This window comes from Panthera pardus, unplaced genomic scaffold, assembly GCF_024362965.1.
Source record: "Panthera pardus isolate Hobbes unplaced genomic scaffold, ASM2436296v1 HiC_scaffold_4, whole genome shotgun sequence".
NCBI lineage: Eukaryota > Metazoa > Chordata > Mammalia > Carnivora > Felidae > Panthera > Panthera pardus.
This window is the reverse complement of record NW_026526969.1, coordinates 10,359,332-10,378,792: the sequence shown is the minus strand read 5'-3', so window position 1 is coordinate 10,378,792 and position 19,461 is coordinate 10,359,332. Positions and strand designations below refer to the sequence as shown.

Below are 19,461 nucleotides of genomic sequence, written 5' to 3'. Positions count from 1 at the left end.
ACAGGGGTCCCCCACAACACACTCAGGTCCCTTCTCATCCCGAGGCCTGACATACCGACCCCGGGTTGGGGGACAGAGCAAAGGTGTAGGTGGCAGCATCTGCCCCATATGCCAATGATGCTGAAGCCTGACAGAGTTCCCCCAATGACTTGGCTCATTAAACGTGGGGCTTCCCAGAGTGGGACAGCCACGGTGGGGTTGGGGTTCATTCCTACCCATGTCCAGCTTGGGGCTTGGGGCACACCCGCTGGCTGGGTTGGGTGGTGAGGGTGGTGGGAGAACGGAGGTAATTAAGAAAAAAGCCCAGGGGCACCTGGGTGACTCAGTCAGTTGAATGCTCAGCTCTCGATTTCAGCTCAGGTCATGATCCCAGGGTTGTGGGTTCAAGTCCTGCATCAGGCTCTGCACTGAGTGTGGAACTTGCTTGAGATTCTCTCCATCTCTCTCTTTCCCCCTCTCTCTCCCTGTGCCCCTCTACCCTGCTCACTCTGTCTCAAAAAAGGAAGGGGGGGTGCCTGGGTGGCTCAGTCGGTAAAGGGCCCGACTTTGGCTCAGGTCATGACCTTGTGGTTCTTGAGTTCGAGCACCACATCGGGCTCCGTGCTGATAGCTCAGAGCCTGGAGCCTGCTCCGGATTCTGTGTCTCCCTCTCTTTCTCTGTCCCTCCCCTGCTCATGCTCTCTCTCTCTCTCTCTCTCTCTCAAAAATAAATAAATGTTAAAAAAAATTTTTTTATAAAGCCCAAACCTCTTCTGGAAGAAAAGGAGCTTAGGAAGAAGTGGACTCGGAGTGTGCAACTCAAAGTGTGGTCCTTGGACCAGCAACATCAGCGGTATCTCGAATCTTGTTAGAAACCTAGAATCCCAGGCCCTACTCATGACCTCCCGGATGAAAGTCTGTGGCTTAGCAAGACCTCTGGTGATTCTCAGGCACATCCAAGTTCAAGAAGCCCTGCAGGGACCAGAGGCGCTCACACTCGATGGGGCACCAGGACTCCCGCGGGCCTGTGGGGACACAGGTGGCTGCCCCTGGCAGGTGCGGACTCAGGTGGGAGTGGGGCCCAAGGCTCTGCGTTTCCAAGTCCCCTGAGCGCAGCCTTCCTCCCCACTCCATCTAGCGTCTGCTCGTCTGCTCGGAGCCTCAAACCTGGCTGCATGTTGGAGTCACAGGGGGAGAAGGAGGGGGTGGAACCGGACCCGCCTCCACGAGACCCGCCTCAGAGTCCTGGTGGCTGTTTAAGGAAGACTAGTCAGCATGACTGACCGGTCCCCGACACCCCAGACAGCAGCTCCGTCCACACCTGCCAGAGAACACAGAGGGGATGCCCTGCTGCCACAAGGCCCAACCCCCTCCCCACCGCCCCCCCCCCCGCACAGAAAAGAAAGGGACTCTGGCTGCCTGGCATATGCTTGGCTATTTGAGAACACACAAGCTTTATTCAGCAATAATGGCAGTATTTCATGAGAATGAGCTGGAAACAGCAGGAGTGCTGTTGTCTGCACAAAGTCTGACAGCAAAGATTACGGCAACGGGGTTTTGCCCCCGCAGCCCTGGCCCTGCCCCAAACAGGGCCCACTGACTCCAGGCTCCTGCGCGGCTGTGCTGGGGCCTCATTGCGGCCTCTCTCTACACCTGCACTTGCCCTCTCCTCGTGCTCTCCCTCCACGGGCCACTGCCCAGCCCCCTCGGGCTCCCTCCAGTCCTGTCTCCTCCTTCCCAAGGCCACGCAAGAACACCGTCTCCCACAGTGAACCCACGTCCCCACCGGCGTGCTCCTCCTCCTTTGCTGTGAGGCCTCTTCCTCACTGGATGAAGGCGCTATTTTGAAAGCACTTCGCACTCACCAAGCGTTAGCCCTGCCCGCACCCAACCCAACAGCAAGCAGGCAGGAAACGGGACCCGGGAGCCACAGGGACAGTGCACAAAGGGAGGGACCGGGACGAGGAGCTGTGGGGGCCAAATGGAAAAAGTCAGATGTCATTTTGGTTCGAATTCAGGACCCAGAGAACATTAACTGATACAGAGGAAATCATCTGAGATCCCTGTGTGATGCATGTTGTGTGTTTGTGTGTGTGTGTGTGTGTGTGTGTGTGTGCGCGCGCACGCGTGCACGCATGCACTTGTCTCCGTACATACGACCTTTTGTGACGTAGCCTTAACCATTGGTGACCATCCACCTGGTTCTCTGACCTGGGCAGGGCCATCTGGGGGAGGGAAGCCCGAACCGCAGACGGACGGCCAAAGTGCTGACATGGGAAGGATGGGTGAGGGGCAGCCAGGCACGCCTGGGAGAGAGGAGGGACCCCGTCGAGTGTTGGGGGTCCTGCTTGGGGATCTTCAAAGGCAAGGGGGTGGGGTGGGGCTGACTGAGAGGGGCTTACAGCAGAGGCTGGACTGTACAGATGGGCTGATGGCAGGGGTGTGGGGCTGAGGTGGGGGGGGGCTCGTGGCGGCAGCTGGAACTACGGATGGATGGCCAGCAGGGTGGACAGCCCCGCGCACATGAACCCCTCTCCTCGGTGGCACGCGCCACCCTGTCTGAAGCGCCCAGCGGGCAGTCAGTTAGCGCTGAGACGGGACTGGGGGCTGCTCACACAGTGTAAGTTTTGACGGATTTGTAGAGGGGCGGCAGGAGCCCATGGTTCTCACGGACAACTTCCAGGTACTCAGATGGAGTCTCCAGCAGGAAGGGCCCACAGCACATCTGGCAGCAGCACCTGACCCCAGCGGGCGGCTCCGGGTTCTTGTCAGACATGGGGGAAAAGTCAAAATCAGCCACCTATGGTGAACAAAACCCCATGGGTCAATCACCCGCCTGCCGGACCCCCTTCAGGTGGCCTTATGAGCTCAGCTGCCTGGAGACACACAGTGCTTTCCCTGTGCCTTTGGCTTTTCTGCTCTCTGGGCCTCCCCGTGGTGGCTGCCCTCTCCCTTACCAGGGGCACAGCTGCTAGGCAAGGGGTGAGCACAGGAGTTAAGTCACATGGGAAAGAGCCAACTCAACTTGGCCCAGTCTGAGCGCCTCTTGGGCACATCCTCCCCAGCCCCAGGACCTCACTCTGACATCCAGACCCCCTCCGGGTCCCGTTCTCCAGCCGGAGCCTGGTGACCCGGCCTCCACCCCCCTGAATACCCACCTCCACCATGTCCTTCTGATGAGCGGCATTCCGCAAGGTCATGTACATGATGAAGGCCAGCATCATGGTGATAAGTGTGGCGCACGGGAAAGCAAAGACAGCCGGCTGGATGCCTGGGAGTGAGAGAGGATGAGGTCATGGGTCTGGGGAGTTGGTGGAGAAGGCTCGCTCTCAGACCACAATGGGGCATAGGACAGTCAAACCCCACAGGAGCTATCTTTTCCTTATGTACATGCATTGAGAATCTCATCTAGGATTCTACAAAAACCAAGCTGGGGTGTGTGAGGGCATTAAAATATGTCCACATGGGGCACCAGGGTGGCTCAATCCGTTAAGCATCCAACTCTTCATTTTGGCTCAGGTCATGATCCCATGGTTCCTGAGTTCGAGCCCTATATAGGGCTCTGTGCTGACAGGGCGGAGCCTGCTCAGGATTCTTTCTCCTTCTCTCTCTGCCCATCCCCCACTCACACACGCATATGCACACACATGCGCTCTCTCAAAATAAGTAAATAAACTCTGGGGCGCCCGCGTGGCTCAGTCGGTTAAGCGTCCGACTTTGGCTCAGGTCATGATCTCACGGTTTGTGAGTTCGAGCCCCATGTCAGGCTCTGTGCTGACAGCTCACAGCCCGGAGCCTGCTTTAGATTCTATGTCTCCCTCTCTTTGCCCCTCCCATGCTCATGCTCTGTCTCTCAATAATAAATATGCGCTAAAAATTTTTTTAAATAAATAAACTTTATTTTTTTTAAAGTTTATTTATTTAGAGAGAGACAGAGACAGTGTGAGTTGGGGAGGAGCAGAAAGAGACAGAAAATCCCAAGCAGGTTCCGTGCTGCCAACGCAGAGCCTGACGCGGGGCTCGAACCCACAAAGCCGTGAGATCGTGACCTGAGCTGAAACCAAGAGCCTGATGCTTTATCAACTGAGCCACTCAGGTGCCCCAATAAATAAACTTTAAAAAATAAAAATAACACGTGTGCACATATTACTTGACAGTCACTTTCAAGAGGTGTACCCTGAGCGTGGGCTAGACTCAATGGCTTGCTCCTACCGAACAGCACAGGACAGGAATGACGACTTCCCAGTCCAGGCCATAAAAGACACCGCAGCTGCCTCCTTGCTCTCTTGGGTGATGTGCACTGGGGATGGGAAGCCATGCTGTGAGGACACCCAAGCAGCCTCGTGACTTGTTGTTGCTTTCTCCCCTCCACCAGCCCTGGGCTCACTCACTGACCCTCCTGTCAGGAAACTGCACGGGGGAGCAGGAACAACCCAGTGTCTGCAGTTAGGCGGTCCTGGGTTCGAACCCCAGCTCTGACCAAGCTCTCTGATGCTAACACTGACCCATGAGGCTGCTTCGGGGACGCCACGAGGTGAGGGGCATGAATGTGTCAGGTGCACGGCAGGTGATCAGCAAGTATGGGTTCCCCTCACTCCTCCCCGACCCTGCCCCTTGGTATAGATGCCACAGTAAGGCATGAGGCTGTGCTTTCCAAGAAAAGGCAGCACTGATTACCCAGAATGCTATCTTCTCTGCACAATTCAGGGGGAGCCCAGGCACTCCGTGCCCAGGAGATCTGGGGGAGGCAGCGCCCAAGACCTCTGACGATGGCCACAGGTCACAGAGTCTCTCCACAAGGCCAGCCAGGGCCCAGAGTGGAGCACGGCATCTGCCCAATGGCTCAGACAGGGACTGGGGAGACTGGAGGGGACAGTGGCAGCATCCGGGGCACTTGCCGGGCTGACCGTGGGGGCAAGTGCGGCCGGCAAGGTTTTTCGTGTACCCTAGAGGCTGGGACCTGGGTGGGCACCTGAAAGACCCTTCCTCAGGGTTCTGGCATCCACTTTCTCCTGTCTGTAAGGAAGTGCTTTTCTGGGGTCACGGAAGAGCCCCCCTGGAAAAGAAGGGCAGAACTTCACGCCGCCATTGGCCAATCCTGTGACTATAAGCCAGTGGCCGGGCCTGATATGACTCAGAGAAGAGCATTCGTTGCAGGGGAGATGGCCAGGGATCCTTACAAATGACAGGAACCTTTGTGAGTACCTCCCACTCCCCAGGAGAACCACAACATCCTGAGGGTCTGAGGCTACCACTGGGGACGCTGGTTTTAATGGTGGCAACAGCGGCAGGATCGGGGAGATGGTGGAGGAGGGAGGCTCGTGATCGTGGTGGCTTATTTAGGGGAGCAGCATTCATGATGGGGACAGCGTGGCATTGGTAACATGTGGGAAGGACACGGTGGCGAGAGTGATGGCGGCAAGAGAGAGACAAAGCCGGGTTGGTGCTGGGCAGCATGGATCAATGGCACGTGGTCCAGACGGTGGGCATCCCAACTGGTGTGGGGGAGGGGAGGGGACTGCCGGCAGCAGCGAGGGTGGTGGTGGTCGAACCGCAGGGTGCTCTGGCCCTGGTGTTTGGGGGAGGTACAGGCACGGGCCAGGAGGTTCAGCGATGACTGTCACGTTGGTGGGTCAGCTGGAGGGAGCATACTGGTGGCGGTGGCAGGCTTGACTGTGTGTTGCGGCCTGGGTGGCACGGGAGCAGAGGACGAGGGGTCACTTACTGGAAGGCCACACCTGGATCCTGTGGTACTGATGCGTCTTGCTGATGACATTCTCGGCCCGGATGCTGAAGCAGTAGTCCCCGGGATCCCTGAAGGTGTGGGTCAGGTTGTAGGCCGTGCTGGCCACGGACACCGGGTGGCATTCCCCTTCTTCCAGCGGGAGGCACTCAGGCTTGAGACGCCAGCACACGGTCAGGGGAGGGCTGCGGGGAAATGGGGGTGTCTTTTCAGAAATGGCTCCGCAAAAGGGGCGCCTGGGTGGCTCGATCGACTTTTGGTTCGCGTTCAGGTCATGATCTCGTGGTTCGTGGGTTCGAGCCCCACGTCAGGCTGACAGTGCGGAGCCTGCTCAGGATTCTCTCTCTCTCGCCCTCTCTCTCTTTCTCTCCCCCACCCCCCAAAATAAATAAAATAAAAAGTTAAAAATACGGCTCAGCAAGGAATGGGAGCACAGACCAAGTCTGAGAAAGGCCAGGCAGCCGTGAACTTCAGTGTACTTTTCAGGACAGAACACCTAGCTGTCCTCTAGGTGGTCCTTCCTCTTTACACCTTCCAGACAAGGGAACATGACGGTACAGGTACATAAGATGGTCCCAGAGCCCAAGAGGATGCCAGGCTTAGTGAAGCAAACGGGGACAGGCTGGTAAACCCCCCCCCCCGCCCCCTCAACCATCACATCTGCCGAGTCCGAGTAGCTCCCACCCCATTCTTCAAGGACCAAGCCCCTGCCCCCAAAGCTCCCGGAAAGCTCCAAAGACCAACTCCAGCCCCATGGCGCATCTTCCTCGTTCCTTGGCCACTTTGCTTGCTCCCCATCTAGACCTGCTTCCCGCCGTCATGTCCCGGGGTTAAGGGACAAGGGTCCTCAGAGGGCTGGGCCCCGGCCGCTGACCTCTGCAGCTCCGTCCACCCTTGTGCAGAGAACATGTCCAGCTTCTCTGTCGCTTACTACAAACTCGGCCCGAGGCTGTTCTTGCTGACGGCCAGGCCAGTTCCTACCCGGGACGGTCTCCTTTCTGAGGCCATGGAAGCAGACCGAAGCCACATACAGAGGGCTTTTCACACGGCTGCTTCCACACCTGCCTTTGCCTCAACACCCACACCGCAGACAGCTCTAAAGGGCCCGTGCTCCCTCCCCGGGACCTCGGGTGTGGAGCCCTGCCCGCAGCTCCCCCATGGCTGCAGGGCAAGGTGGCATAAGCCTTCCCCGGCCCCTAAACCTGGGGCCCCTCAGGAGATGGAGCAGGCTCAGGGTCACCCATGGGAGAGTATGGGCAGGGCAATGCGTCACCCGCTGTCCACCGTGGGGTTCACTCACCTCCCCAGGAAGTTCAAGGTCACTGTCATCTTTTGGAAGGTCTGAATTAGGGTGGGCCCCAAGACCTGGATGCCTCGAAGGGTTTCTGAAAGGCAGAGAGGGGCCCCGTTAGACCCGGAGACTGAGGACAGCTGTCTCAGTGCTCCCACAGCTCGGGGCCGTGTGACCACCGCCTTGTCCTCCCCCAGGCTCTCCCTTCCAAAGGCAGGTGGGAGGTCTGTCCCGGGCGTGCTTGGGTCCTGCCTCCCCAACAGCAGCAGGTTCCAGAGCCCGCTCAGAGTGAGGACACTGGAGGAAGCAGGCGGAGCTCTGGGAACCAGGACCAAGGGCTGGCTCGGTGTCAGTGCCCCTCCCCCATCGCCTGGGCACAGTGGGGAAAGCACCGGGCCCATTAGCCTGCCCGGCAGCACACGGAGAAATCTGCCACAGGGGCCCAAGCGCCCCTTCTTGCCAGAGTCGGGGAGAGGCGGGTTGGGGTCTGGTGACCACGTGACCTCCTCTGTGGCCTTCAGTGCCCTCTTAGAAGCGGGGATGATGACAGACCACGCAGAGGGGATGCCAGGGGAACAAGAACAGGGGGTGCACAGCCAAGCCCAATCCGGGGCCCGACCAGAGCCCCTCTGATCTGCGCCTGATCCAACCTTGGAAGGAGTGGTGCCCAGGGCTGCCCAAGGGGCCACGTGCTCAACCTGCACCAGCCCCCAGGGACCCACCCTGCAGCTTCAGGGAGGCAGAGAAGTCTCCTGTCTTCTGCACGATGCCCTTCCCGGCATCCTGCGTTGCCTGTTCCCACTCTGCCACCACCTTGAGCTTCACGGTGAAGGTCCCAATGATCGAATAGTTGTAGTAGACCACTGCATCTTCAGTCACCATCTGGGTGCTGTAAGGTGGCAGGAGGGAGACAACGGAAGTGACTCACGTGACCTCTCAGAGTCAGGGGTGTCTGCGGGGTGACAAGCTCAGCCCCCAATGCCTTGTGAGAAAACCACTGGTCATCACAGCAGCAGCCCCCAGAGCCACCAGGACGCAAGGTCAGCTATGCTTGGGTCAAGTGGCTGCCTGTCATCCTCGTGGTTGTAAGTGACAGGTAGGAGAACTCCCAGCAACAAGTGCCTGTCACCTGCCAGGAAGTGCTCTGCCCCCTTCAGCCAGGAATCTAAAAGAGGCCCTGCATTAGAGACAAGGACAATCCTGGGAGGGAAAAAAATATGAACTTTGGAGTTAAGACATACTTGGCTTTAAATCTCAATTCTAGATGTCTTATGTATAGAAATGTAAGCCTTACTTTTCTCATTGTAATAGAGAATCATACCTCCATATAAAGTATATAAATTCCTGCAATTACCTGAATTACTTCAAAAGCAAGTCTAATAACAATAAAGAAAATCTTTGTGTTGATTTCTCAATGCTCTTTATATATGAAGTTTAACAAACCTTTACCTATTTTCCAAATATTTTCTCCCAGTTTAACCTTGTCTTTTGGTTTGATTTACTTCTTTCATACTCAGATATTAAATCTAGTGATGCCAAATCTAGCATTTTTTTCCTTTATAGTGTCTGCCTGTTTTTATTCTTACAAAATGCTTTCCCCACTGCCAAGTCATCCAATTGCAGGGGATCATCTACATTTCAATCTAGTCCTGGCTCATTATGTGTACTTTGTAATCTATCTGGAATTGCTCTTGTTAAGGATCAGATTGTTTTTCTTCTAAATAGTTAACCCACTGTCCTAGTAACATTTATTAAATAAGTAATATGTCTTTACTCACTGGCTAGAAATACCACTGTTATCATATACTAGATGTGCATTTAAACTTTGATTTGTGTCTGCCTTTTCCATTCTGTTCTACTGAACACACTTTTGTGATTTGTAGTTTTTAAAATACATTTATGTATTTCTAATTGTACTCCCCAACCCCATTCATCATTATTCTGCTTTGATGATCTTTTTTTTCCTTCTGACAATATTCAGAAATTCTCTCTTAAAAGTCTTTTTGAGGTTCTAGGTATAATCTGTGGTTTTATCCACAGAAATCCTACAATTTTAGGTTAAGTTCATTCTCTCAGCTTTTACAGTTTATAACTATTGTGAAAGATTTTTTCCATTGCCATCATATGGAAAGGCTATGATTTTTGTTTTGTAAGCACCCATATTACTAAAATCTCTTTTTAGTTCTAAGATTTTTTTAGTTGGGTCTCTTGTGTTTTCTAGGCCATCTGTGTGTGATGTTTTTGTCTCCTGCTTTACAATATTTATATCTCATTTCTTTTTCTTGTTTTATTTCATTGGCTAGTAAGAATGTTCAAATATAGTAACAATAGTAAATAAAGCATTTAATATTAAAAGAAATGCCCCTAATTAATATAGATGCTGTCCCCTGGTTTGAGACAGATGTTCTAGATGTCCTTTATGTTCTAAAACCACATATATGTTTATAACCATATATGTTTTTATATACATACACACGTATATATACATTTGTGTATACGAATATATGTACGTGTGTGTATATGTGTGTATTTACGCGCCAAATTTAGATGCACTGTAGAAGCTTTGTCACATTCCAGAAATTATACTTATTGGAATATTTATTGGATTTGCATCAAGCTTACAGGATAACTGGAAGGAAATGGGCATCTTTACAATATTAAGATTCAGCATCCTGGTCCTGGACATGATGTACATATGCATCTACTCAAATCTTTGATACCTCTTGGCACACCCTATTGTTTTCTTCACACGGGATCTTGCCCATTTCCAGGTAAGTGTGTTCCTGTGTTTGTTTTATGAACTATTTTTGCTATAATTAGGAGGAGTCCCCACTTTGCTCTCTAATTGATTACTGTACATAAGAAAGCATGCTGGGCCTCTAAGTCTCGTGGGGGTGAGGAGTGGTGCGTGAGAAAGATTACTAAGCCTTCGATGAACTTGGAAAATTGGTCTGTTTCTCTGCCAGACTGAAAAATATCATAAGGACCGCCAAGAAGTGAAAGGCGGAAAAATATGGAATAGAGTGGGAAGGACCATCAGCCCGGGACTTGACGGGACCTAAGTGGAGTGAGGGGTCTCCACGGGGCACTCACCCTCACATGAGCTCAGGGTATCTGGGGGCTGGCTGCTGGGGCTGCTGGAGCTCAGTGCTTGACCCACTTCCTGACCTGCCTCCTCCAGCCTGGCTTGTTTGGAGAGGAGAAGTCAGGAGAAATGAAGCTATAACACCCGAGTTCTAACACATGCGTATAATCTCACACGCCATCACCCAGGTACGTCCTTCCGGAGTCAAATGGAGAAAAATTCTACTCTGACCTTTCTTAAAAGGCTGTCTGGGGGCACCAATGACCTCCTCTACTAGGTTGCAGGCACCTAGAAGGCAGGTCCTGTGACTAACTCACCACTGGTCCCCACACACCCCGAGCTTGATACAGAGCAGGTGTTGAAGGAATGTTTGGAGAGAGAGAGAGAATGGGCAGGTGAAGGTCAGAGAGTACAGAGCACTCTGCATGGGACAATGGGGCCACCACCCATAGGCCAAAACTTTGGGGCATCAAGAGGGAAGAGCATACCCATCTCCGAAGTCCCAGTTGTAGAGAAATGAGGCGGTCTTGAAGAAGTTGCTCGGGTCATGGAGGAGGAAGGAAACTTTAAGGACTGTCTTGGTGAGGTAAGAGCTGGGCCAGGGCAGGGAGGTGTTCTGGGAGACAACGAGGTTCCCCACGAGGAGCTCTGGGAGAGAGACCGAAGGTGGGTGAGTCCACCAAGGGAAGGGGAAGGCGGAGCCAGGGAGTGACCTCACATGCTAGCTGGCAGGACAGCCTCTCCCTGCCCTGCCCTTCTGGCTGTCAGGGCTGGGTGGTGGCAGGAGAGGACGCTGCGGGTCCCTGAACACAGAGGCGCACGCCCCCCACATCATTGCCTCTGCTGCACGGACACTGGTGCAGACTCATGGCACACATCACATGCTCAGCGTTGCTCCTGCACCCCTTTCGCCAGGATCCTGAACTTTCTTAGCACAAAAGATGCCCAGGACCAGAAGGAAATGCGTAGGCTTTGAAAGAAGTTTTTGAGAGATATTTCAAATTATTAGAGTCTAGAAAAAAAATGAGCATGTCTACTGATCGGCTCTGTACCCAGTATGCTGGGCTGGGTAAGGACCACCGTTCTGTGTCTCTGTCTGTAAAAAAAAAAAAATTTAGGTACTCATTTTTTTTCAACCCAAAAGCAGAAAGTAAGGCGTGCCTGATAAAGCTCATTTGGAAAATGCAGAAAAGTAGAATGAAAACAAAAGAGACTGCCTATCATTAGGGCACCTGGGTGGCTCAGTTGGTTAAGTCTCCGACTTTGGCTTAAGTCATGATCTCACATTTTGTGAGTTCAGTTGAGCCCCACGTTGGGCCATGATCTCACGGTTTGTGAGACAGTCAAGCCTCACATTGGGATCTCTGCTGTCAGTGCAGAGCCTGCTTCGGATCCTGTCTCCGTCTCTCTCTGTCCCTCCCCCACTGGTGCAAGCTCGCTCCCTCTCTCTCTCTCTCTCTCTCTCAAAAATATAAACATTTAAGTAAAAAATAAAAAAAGAAACTGCCTATCATTCAAACACAACTATTGTTGATGTTTTGAAGAACTGCAAAGCATTTGTGCCTACGTTAATAGCTGGGGTATTACGTACACATGCATATATTAAACAGTTGATCAAATTGGCTATAGAAGTTTGCGCTTTGCTTTTTAAAATCTAATACCCACGAGTATTCCCCAGAACATTATCAGTTGTTTGGAAAGATCATTGTTATTCGTTATACAAATTATATCCATATACTTAGCTAGTTCCCTTACGGCTGTATGCTTAGTTTGGCTAATGTTTTCTTCCGTTATTAGATATTACACACACCCCTGCCAGGAACATTTTTGTGCACAAAGCATTACCCAAATGGAAATGCATTTCCTGAAGACAAATATACTCCAAGAGAGCAGGGCCTTTTTGGAAGGAGAGAGCAGTGGTGGGGTAGGAAGGTGGGAGGAATGAGAACGGACAGACCAAAAGCTGAAACAGTGCATAACCATTGATACATACGAATCAGCTGCTCTCCAGAGGGCTGTGTTAATGTATGTACCCCTAGGAGCAACATTTGCTTTCAGTGTCCCTTGCAGCACAACCCTGCCAGCAGTGGGTATTGCCATTTTCTGATCCTCTGTTAACAAACACAGAAGGGACCATGAGTCTACTTTGGGTTTATGTGATTACTGACCAGGCTGGATGTTTTCCTCTGCCCCACATTTGAAGGCAAAGTAGCAAACAGAAAAGGGCCTCACCTGTGATGGGGAGGACGAGGAGGCTCCTCGCCACGGGCTGGCACATCCAGCAGTCGGCAGCGGTGACCCAGACGGAGACAGGGAAGTCCCCGGGCACGTTCCCCACGGCGCGGATGGTGGAGCTGAAAGCCTCGTCAGTCTTCCCCGTGAGCAGCAGCGGGGTATGGATCCAGTGGAAGCGGTAGACGCGGGTGTTGGAGGGCAGGACCAGGCTGCCATTTTCGTTGGCCACCAGGCTGGCTGTGAGGGTCACCTCCGCCCCTGTGGTGGCAGGGCCATCGGTGGTGAGGCGGAGTTCATATAGCCCTGGAAGCCCAGAGACAAAGACTATTTCAGGAGAGGTGTGACAAGGAACCCCACTGTCCCTGTCTGGGCTGGCTTTTATTATCCTATTCTACAAGTGGAGAAACTGAGGCCCAGGCAGCTCAAGTGACTTGCCCAAGGGTCATATGGCTAGTTCATTGTCAAGCTGGGATTCAAACCCAGGCCCAACTGACTCCATATATTTTCTTTTTATGCCAGCCAAGCAGGGCCTTCCAGAACACAGGCCTGACCCGGCCAGACTTATTTCTCAGCTGTGAAAATAACTGCCAATGTATGTCACAGGAGGGATTAGCTGCCAAAAAATGCCCTCTATTACCTGGTCTTTTGGACCAGACTACATGTCAAACAAAACTCCAATCTGAAACACAAAGCTGAGTCTGGACCCTGTAAGAGTCCTAACGCCTAGTGACAGAACAAGCCTTGGGACAAAGGTTCACTTTGATTCGAGCCAAGCCCTCTTCCATCGTGGTCGGTTTCTGAATCTGTAAAGGAAGAGGTTCTAGATCCGCACTGGCCACGCGTGGCTGTCTGAGTTTTGACTAAAGTGAAACAAAAGTTAAAGCCCACGTTCTCAGTCACGGTAGCCTCATTTCAAGCGCTCAACAGCCACGTGTGGCTAAGGGTCGCCATATTGGCACAGATACAGAATATCTTCATTATCACAGATGGTCTGACTGGACTGCATTGTTCCAAGCAACCTCTGGGATTTCTGCTGGGGACAATGCAGCAACTGTGTGACACCACCAGTTGACTCCTTGGGGGACTTGAAATGAAATCCTGAGGATGCAGCTCTTACGGGGAACCTGGGAATTAGTCTTGCAGGATCCCAGCAGAGAACAGGGCCTTGAGCATATGGGACAGAGGTTGGGCAAGAGGGCTTTTAAGTAACACTCCCTTCCCAACTACCACATTGAAGGGAAGACTGCTTGTAAACTGAAAATAGAGAAAATTAAAAATTAAAAAATTTTATTAAAAATTAAAATAATTGGGGTACCTGGGTGGCTCAGTCAGTTAAGCATCCGAGTCTTGGTTTCGGCTCAGGTCATGATCTCACAGTTCATGAGTTCAAGCCCCGCATCAGGCTCTGCGCTGACAGTGTGGATCCTGCTTGGGATTCTCTCTCTTCCTCTCTTTCTCTCTGCCCCTCCCCTGCTCTCTCTCTCAAAATAAATAAATAAACTTAAAAAATTAAAATAACCAGTAACAATCACTGTTACCAAATTTGGGCATGTCCTACTTAAAAAAAAAAAAATTATGCTCGTACTTTGGAATTACATGTTCCATTGTTTCCAATTCTGTATCATGGGCATTTTCCGAAGTCATTATTCTTTGATTGCTTTACATAGCTGCACAACATTTTGTCATACAAACAAGGTAAGATTTTTAAAATAAGGTTTCTTTCCATCATAAAAGTAATACATACATATGTGTAAAGAATAGTAGACGTGTCCCATTATCCTACCTCCTAAGGACAACAGTTACAACCATACTGCTGTCCTCATGTCTGTTTTTGACGCACAGGAGTTTTTAAATTTTTTAAAATTTATTAAAAAAAATTTTTTTTAGTTTATTTATTTGAGAGAGACAGCTTGAGCAGGGGAGGGGGCAGAGAAAGAGAGAGGGAGAGAGAGAATCCCAAGCAGGTTCCGCACGTTAGCACAGAGCCTGATGTGGGACTCGAACATGCGGGAACATGCGGGGCTCAAACTCTTAAAATCGTGAGATCATGACCTGAGCCAAAACTGAGAGTTGGATGCTTAACTGACTGAGCTACCCAGGTGCCCCTAGAAGTTTTTAATTTATTTTAATTGAGACATAATCATACTCTGCACACAATTTTGAATTATTTTCTCATGTGTCATGTCCATGGTTGCACTAATGTGAATTTCACTATTGGCATGAGAATCCATCAAGCAGGTGTATCTTTTTTTTTTTCTTTTTTCAAGTAAACTCAACCCCCAGCATGGGGCTCGGACTCATGAGATCGAGTCTCATGCCCTACTGACTGAGCCAGTCAGGAGCCCCAAGCCTGTGTAGTTTGATTCACAGAACCCTTCCCTCTTGTCAATAGCATTACTGCTGTGTCTTAGTGACTATTTTCCTGTCATTTGTAAATTTCCTCTATAGGTGAGATTTCTCAAGGGCTCCAGGTTCGAGAGCGTCCAGCCTACGACAGCATACGCCTCACCAGAAGAAGTGATGCAGAAGGAAGGCTGGAGGGGCTGCAAGGCTCACTCTGCTCATTTATTTCACTCACTCCCACCCACCTTCCTGGCCTCACGCACCTGCTCTCCTGTCTTTAAGCACCTCCTGAAAGAAACCAAGTAACAGACCTACTTTCTGGGCTCCAGACCTGCACTGAGCAAAAGAGTAGCTACTAGCCACAGGTAATTAAGCTTAACTTAATTTGATTACTTAAAACTAACCAATACTAAAAATTCAGTTCCTCGGTTGCACTAGCCACATTTCAAGTGCTTCATAGCCAGGGGTGGTTAGTAGCTACTCTTCTGGACAGCACGGACGTAGAATATTTCCTTCATCACAATGTTCCGTTGGAAGGTGCTGGCTCTAGACCCTCTGGAGTTCTCCCCTCCCCATTTTCTGCCATTGCTCTCTGTTGGGCCTGGAGGGACCAGCTGTCCCAGGAATCTACGCTAGGGCCTTGTTACTACCCCTTCCAGCCAGGCACATTTGCTTCCCCTTCATCACTACTAGCATTGCTGAAGGCCAGCATTACTGGCTTCATCCTTGGCCCTGGCCCTCGGCCTCCAGTCCTTCCCCATCTCAGCATCATCCCTCCCACCCCCACCAACAACCTTCCTCCATGCTAATGTGTTCATGGACCAGCTTCAGTGTGGAGTCCAAATTCACATCTTGGCACATCCATGCTGGGGCCGGCCGCTTTAACTCTTACAGCTTCTCCCCCATGTTCTGTCCTTCCTAGCCTCGGGGTCTTTGCACATGCTGTCCTCACTGCCCTTCTCCACCTACATGTCAGGGGATATAACCTCTTCCAGGAAGCCTTCCCTCAACCCCTCACCCCCTCAGTGCTCTCTGAACAGCCTGAGCACTCAGTGGTCCCAACCCTCCTGAGTTGGGATGAAGGTTTCTTTGTCTCCTTTGGCAGGTGCACCACAAGCTCGAGGGTAGGGGTTATCCTATCTCCCCATGTGCCTAACAAAGTGCTTGGCACATAGTAGGTGTTCAACACTGCTGCTGACCATGGCACCTGGAGAGAAGAGTGTGGCTGAGGGACCAGCCCACCTAGCAGTGCCCCAGGAGAACATTCACCCAGGTGGTACTGACTGAGCCCTTTGCCTTGTGCCCCACAAGTGCTGGGAAGGACCCAGAAGTACAGGACACACTTCCTGCCCTCAGGGAGCTCATGAGAGACCCGCTAGACTCAGCAAATCTGGGACAAGAGCGAGTGTGGGTCCTCAGTGGCATCCCATTTGCCTTGTGGCCGCACTACCTGCCCCCACCAGGGACTCCTGCTCCAGCCTTTCCCCTCGTCCATGTCACATATTCCCTGTTCTGAATCCCCTTCCCCAGAGCCATATTTTGGACTGTACGCTCATTTGGACTGGCACTGAAAACGGGACCTGTGGTGTCTTAATCCCAAAGAGTTCCAGATGCTATGGCAGAAATTCCTGCAAGAAAATACAGTGTGTATTTTACACTGAGGGAAAGGAGTGCATTGAGGTCCCCGTGGAACTACCTGGAGTCACCAAGCAGATCCGTACCCACCACCCCCTCCCCTGGGCTGAGTTCTCTTCTCCCTCCCTTTGGCTGCCAGGCTTCACAGAAAGACCATCTCCTCCCTTCTCCCTCTTGCTCCAGCCCCCACCCCCCCACCCCAGGCGAGGAGTGTGGGCCAGAGCGAGGCTGGCAGGTGGCAGGGACATTCGGCTGCATGCTAATGGCCATCCAGCATCTGCAACGAGACTGGAGACAGGCGCATGTCAGAGCTACGCAGATCCGTTGCCAGGGGAATAGAACTCACTAGAGAGCAGACTGGCTGGGAGGAGGGATGGGTGGGGGCGGGGAAGGGCTGTGGCTACAGACACTGGCCCAGCTCCTAAGAGCCCCCACACCTGTCCAGACACAAGGAGGCTCCAAGGACATTTTTTCTCAAGCTTTTTTTTTTTTTTTTTTTTTTTTTTTTTTTTTTAAAGCAGATGTTTCACGCCCCTGGTGATGCTGCTCCTCTCTGTCAGGGCTCTCAGAAGGGCGCAGGGCATCCAAGTGGACCGTGAAGGCTGTGCCACTTGTGGCTGATGGAACCAAGCCCGAGTCCTATTGCCCTCCCCATCTAAACCCATCTTTTCAGGTTGGGGAGCCCAGGCGACATGGCCTTGGAGTACAGAACAGCTAAGGGAGGGGCTGAGGGGGCTCCATGGGTGCACTGAGTGACCCAGAGCTGAAAGGGTCAAAGCACAAAGTGAAGTGGCCACTGCCAGGAAGCCTGACCCACAGAAGCAACACTCACTCACTAGCAGGTCCCCAGGGCCTCCACTTGGAGCGCATTTTCCCTGACGACACAGCATGTGGGAACCTGGAACGTTCTAGAAAATGGCTACGTCAGTTCTTTCACACTGCCCATGTAGGTAGCCTCAAACACTTCCCAGGGTACGTCTGAAATCTGAACATAACCTGGAATTAACGAATGATCCAGGACAAGGACTCTGGCCTATGCCTCTCATGTGGGAGGCACCTGGTGTGGGCTGACCCAAACCCCAGGAAGAATAGAAAGGGCTTCCAAGTCTCTCTGCTTTTCCTGTGGGAGAAGGTATGCTCCCCAACCTCATTCCCGGCTCTCTGGCTCACATCACGAATAGGCCAGGCTGGAAACCACACATGATCTCCAAAAAATTAATTTACCTTTTCTTTTTTTTTTTTTTTAGAATTTTGGCCACCATTGATCACTTCTGAACACAGGTAAACCCAATGGACAGGAGACCCCGTCTCTCTGTGAATTTCCAGGAGGGAAGCAGGTAATCCTGACCAAACATAATTCCCACAAAATTCTATTTTCATCCCTAAGATGCAGGTTTTTATTTTACCTTGGGGCTTTTCTTTCACAATTTTGATTAAATCTCTTCCTCTTTCTACCATTATTGGAAGGGGGCGCGTAATGAAAAAATGTTGGATATTTAACACAAGCACATCCCCAGAGCTGTCCACATCCCACCTGTCCCCCAACAACTCTCCAATCCGGGTCCTTTTGTTGTCACCAAAATGTGGCAGAAAGGTTAATGCTGGCCTTCCGGCGGTGGGGTTGGGGGGAGCACCCAGCAGAACCTGTCAGCTTGGGGTCCATTTTGGAAACCATTCCAAAGACGAAATGGCAGACTGGCCTCTTGGACTCTAAAATCGCAACCTCGCCAAAGTCTTCCTCGAGCGGGGATGGGGGGGGGGGGTACCTCTCCAGATAAGGCGACATTTAAAGGCGCTGCTCCGGGGCAACCTGCCCGCGCTCCCTGGGGGGCTGTGGCGTGATGACCGACCCGCACACTCCCGGTGTCCCCGCATCGTCCTCCTCACCGCTCCCCCCCCCCCCCAGCGGCTGCGAGGTCCCCAGCCATTCCCCCGGATGCACCGGCCACCGCGCGCGGTTCCCAGGGCAGGGGCGATCCGGAGGTGGCAGCGGGAACCGAGGAGCACGGGGAGACCCCTCGAGTGCCGGGACGACGTCTGGGGAGAAGGATGGAGGGAGAGATGAGAGGGCTTCGAGGGGCCGGCTGGCCACGCTCTCCTCCGCAGCGCGCTGCGGAGGTCTCCCGGGAGGAAGAAGGCGCGCGCAGAGCGCACGGCGCCACCTCCGCGGCCGCGGCTGGCGGCTGGAGCGCCCGCCGGAGACCGCTCCGAGGCCCAGCGGAGGGCGCGGCGCCTTACCTGCGGCCACCCCAGCCGGGGCCAAGGGCAGGAGGCAGGCGAGCCAGAGGACGCGGCTGAGGCGCGGCCAGAGGGCCGGGGCCATGGCTGCGCCGGGAGCGGCAGGAGCGCCGAGGGGACGCGGCAGGCTCGGCGGCGGCCGCTCCTCGGGGCGCGCGGGGCGGGCTGCGCGGGGAGATGCGGGCGCGGCGCTCGCTCGTCCTCGCCTCGCGACGCTGTGTCGCTGCGCGCCGCCGCCGCCCACAGCCAGCCGCGCCGACCCCGGCCCGCGTCAGCCGCGCCGCGCCCCCTCCCCGCGTCCCTCCCTCCTCTCGCCGCACCCCCTTCGGTCCGCACGAGCCCCCGCCTCCCCGAGTCCGCGCTCCCGTCGCCTGCGCCGCCTCCCCCTCCTCTCCCCTCTTCTCCCTCTACTCCTCTCCTCCCCACGATCCTCCCCACGATCCTCCCCTCCTCTCAGCGCCCCGCGTCCGCGCCCGCCGGCTCTGACTCAGCGTCCCCTGAGGCGCGCGCACCGCTGCAAAGCCGCGCGCAGGCCCCTTTCGGTTCTTCTCCAGGTGCCATTTTCCCTCTTGACGCACACGATTTGGAGATGCGGCTCCTCGTTCACTTGGAGCTCTCACTGTGTGCCAGGCGCTGGGAGAAGGGCCTGCAAACGCCTCATATCCTCCCGGAGAGAGGGGCTCAGGTGCCCACCCTGAGACATGACGTTCCTCTCTGTGCTTGCTGTAAAATGGGCTCGTGCTCACACCAGGGCCCTAGCTGTCACTGAGGGCCTTGTGACACTCAGAGAACTGCAAGGAGGAGTGACCAGGCCCCTCCTTGGACACGCCTTGGCCTAGGCAGGCGCTTCCACCTGCCTTAACGGAGCGGAACATGTCTTTCCTTCTGGAAGGTGGCTCTGCCTGTCTGGCC

At 53.3% G+C, this 19,461-nt stretch overlaps 1 protein-coding gene across 2 annotated transcripts; it reads right to left on the bottom strand.

The window, feature by feature from the left end:
- Positions 1–1,404: 1,404 nt before the first annotated feature.
- Positions 1,405–18,859, bottom strand: TMEM130 (transmembrane protein 130). Of its 2 annotated transcripts, none has more exons than XM_019422607.2 (8): positions 18,550–18,859; positions 12,331–12,636; positions 10,587–10,746; positions 7,736–7,902; positions 7,023–7,107; positions 5,705–5,907; positions 3,138–3,250; positions 1,405–2,779 (listed from the first exon to the last, which is right to left on the bottom strand). In XM_019422607.2, exons 1-8 carry the CDS (start codon positions 18,632–18,634, stop codon positions 2,591–2,593), a joined length of 1,308 nt encoding a protein of 435 aa, XP_019278152.2. In that variant the 5' UTR covers positions 18,635–18,859; the 3' UTR covers positions 1,405–2,590. The 2 variants fall into 2 exon arrangements, with proteins under 2 accessions (XP_019278152.2, XP_019278154.2); XM_019422609.2 differs by having other exon boundaries at positions 1,405–2,743; positions 18,550–18,857.
- Between the last annotated feature and the right edge of the window lie 602 nt (positions 18,860–19,461).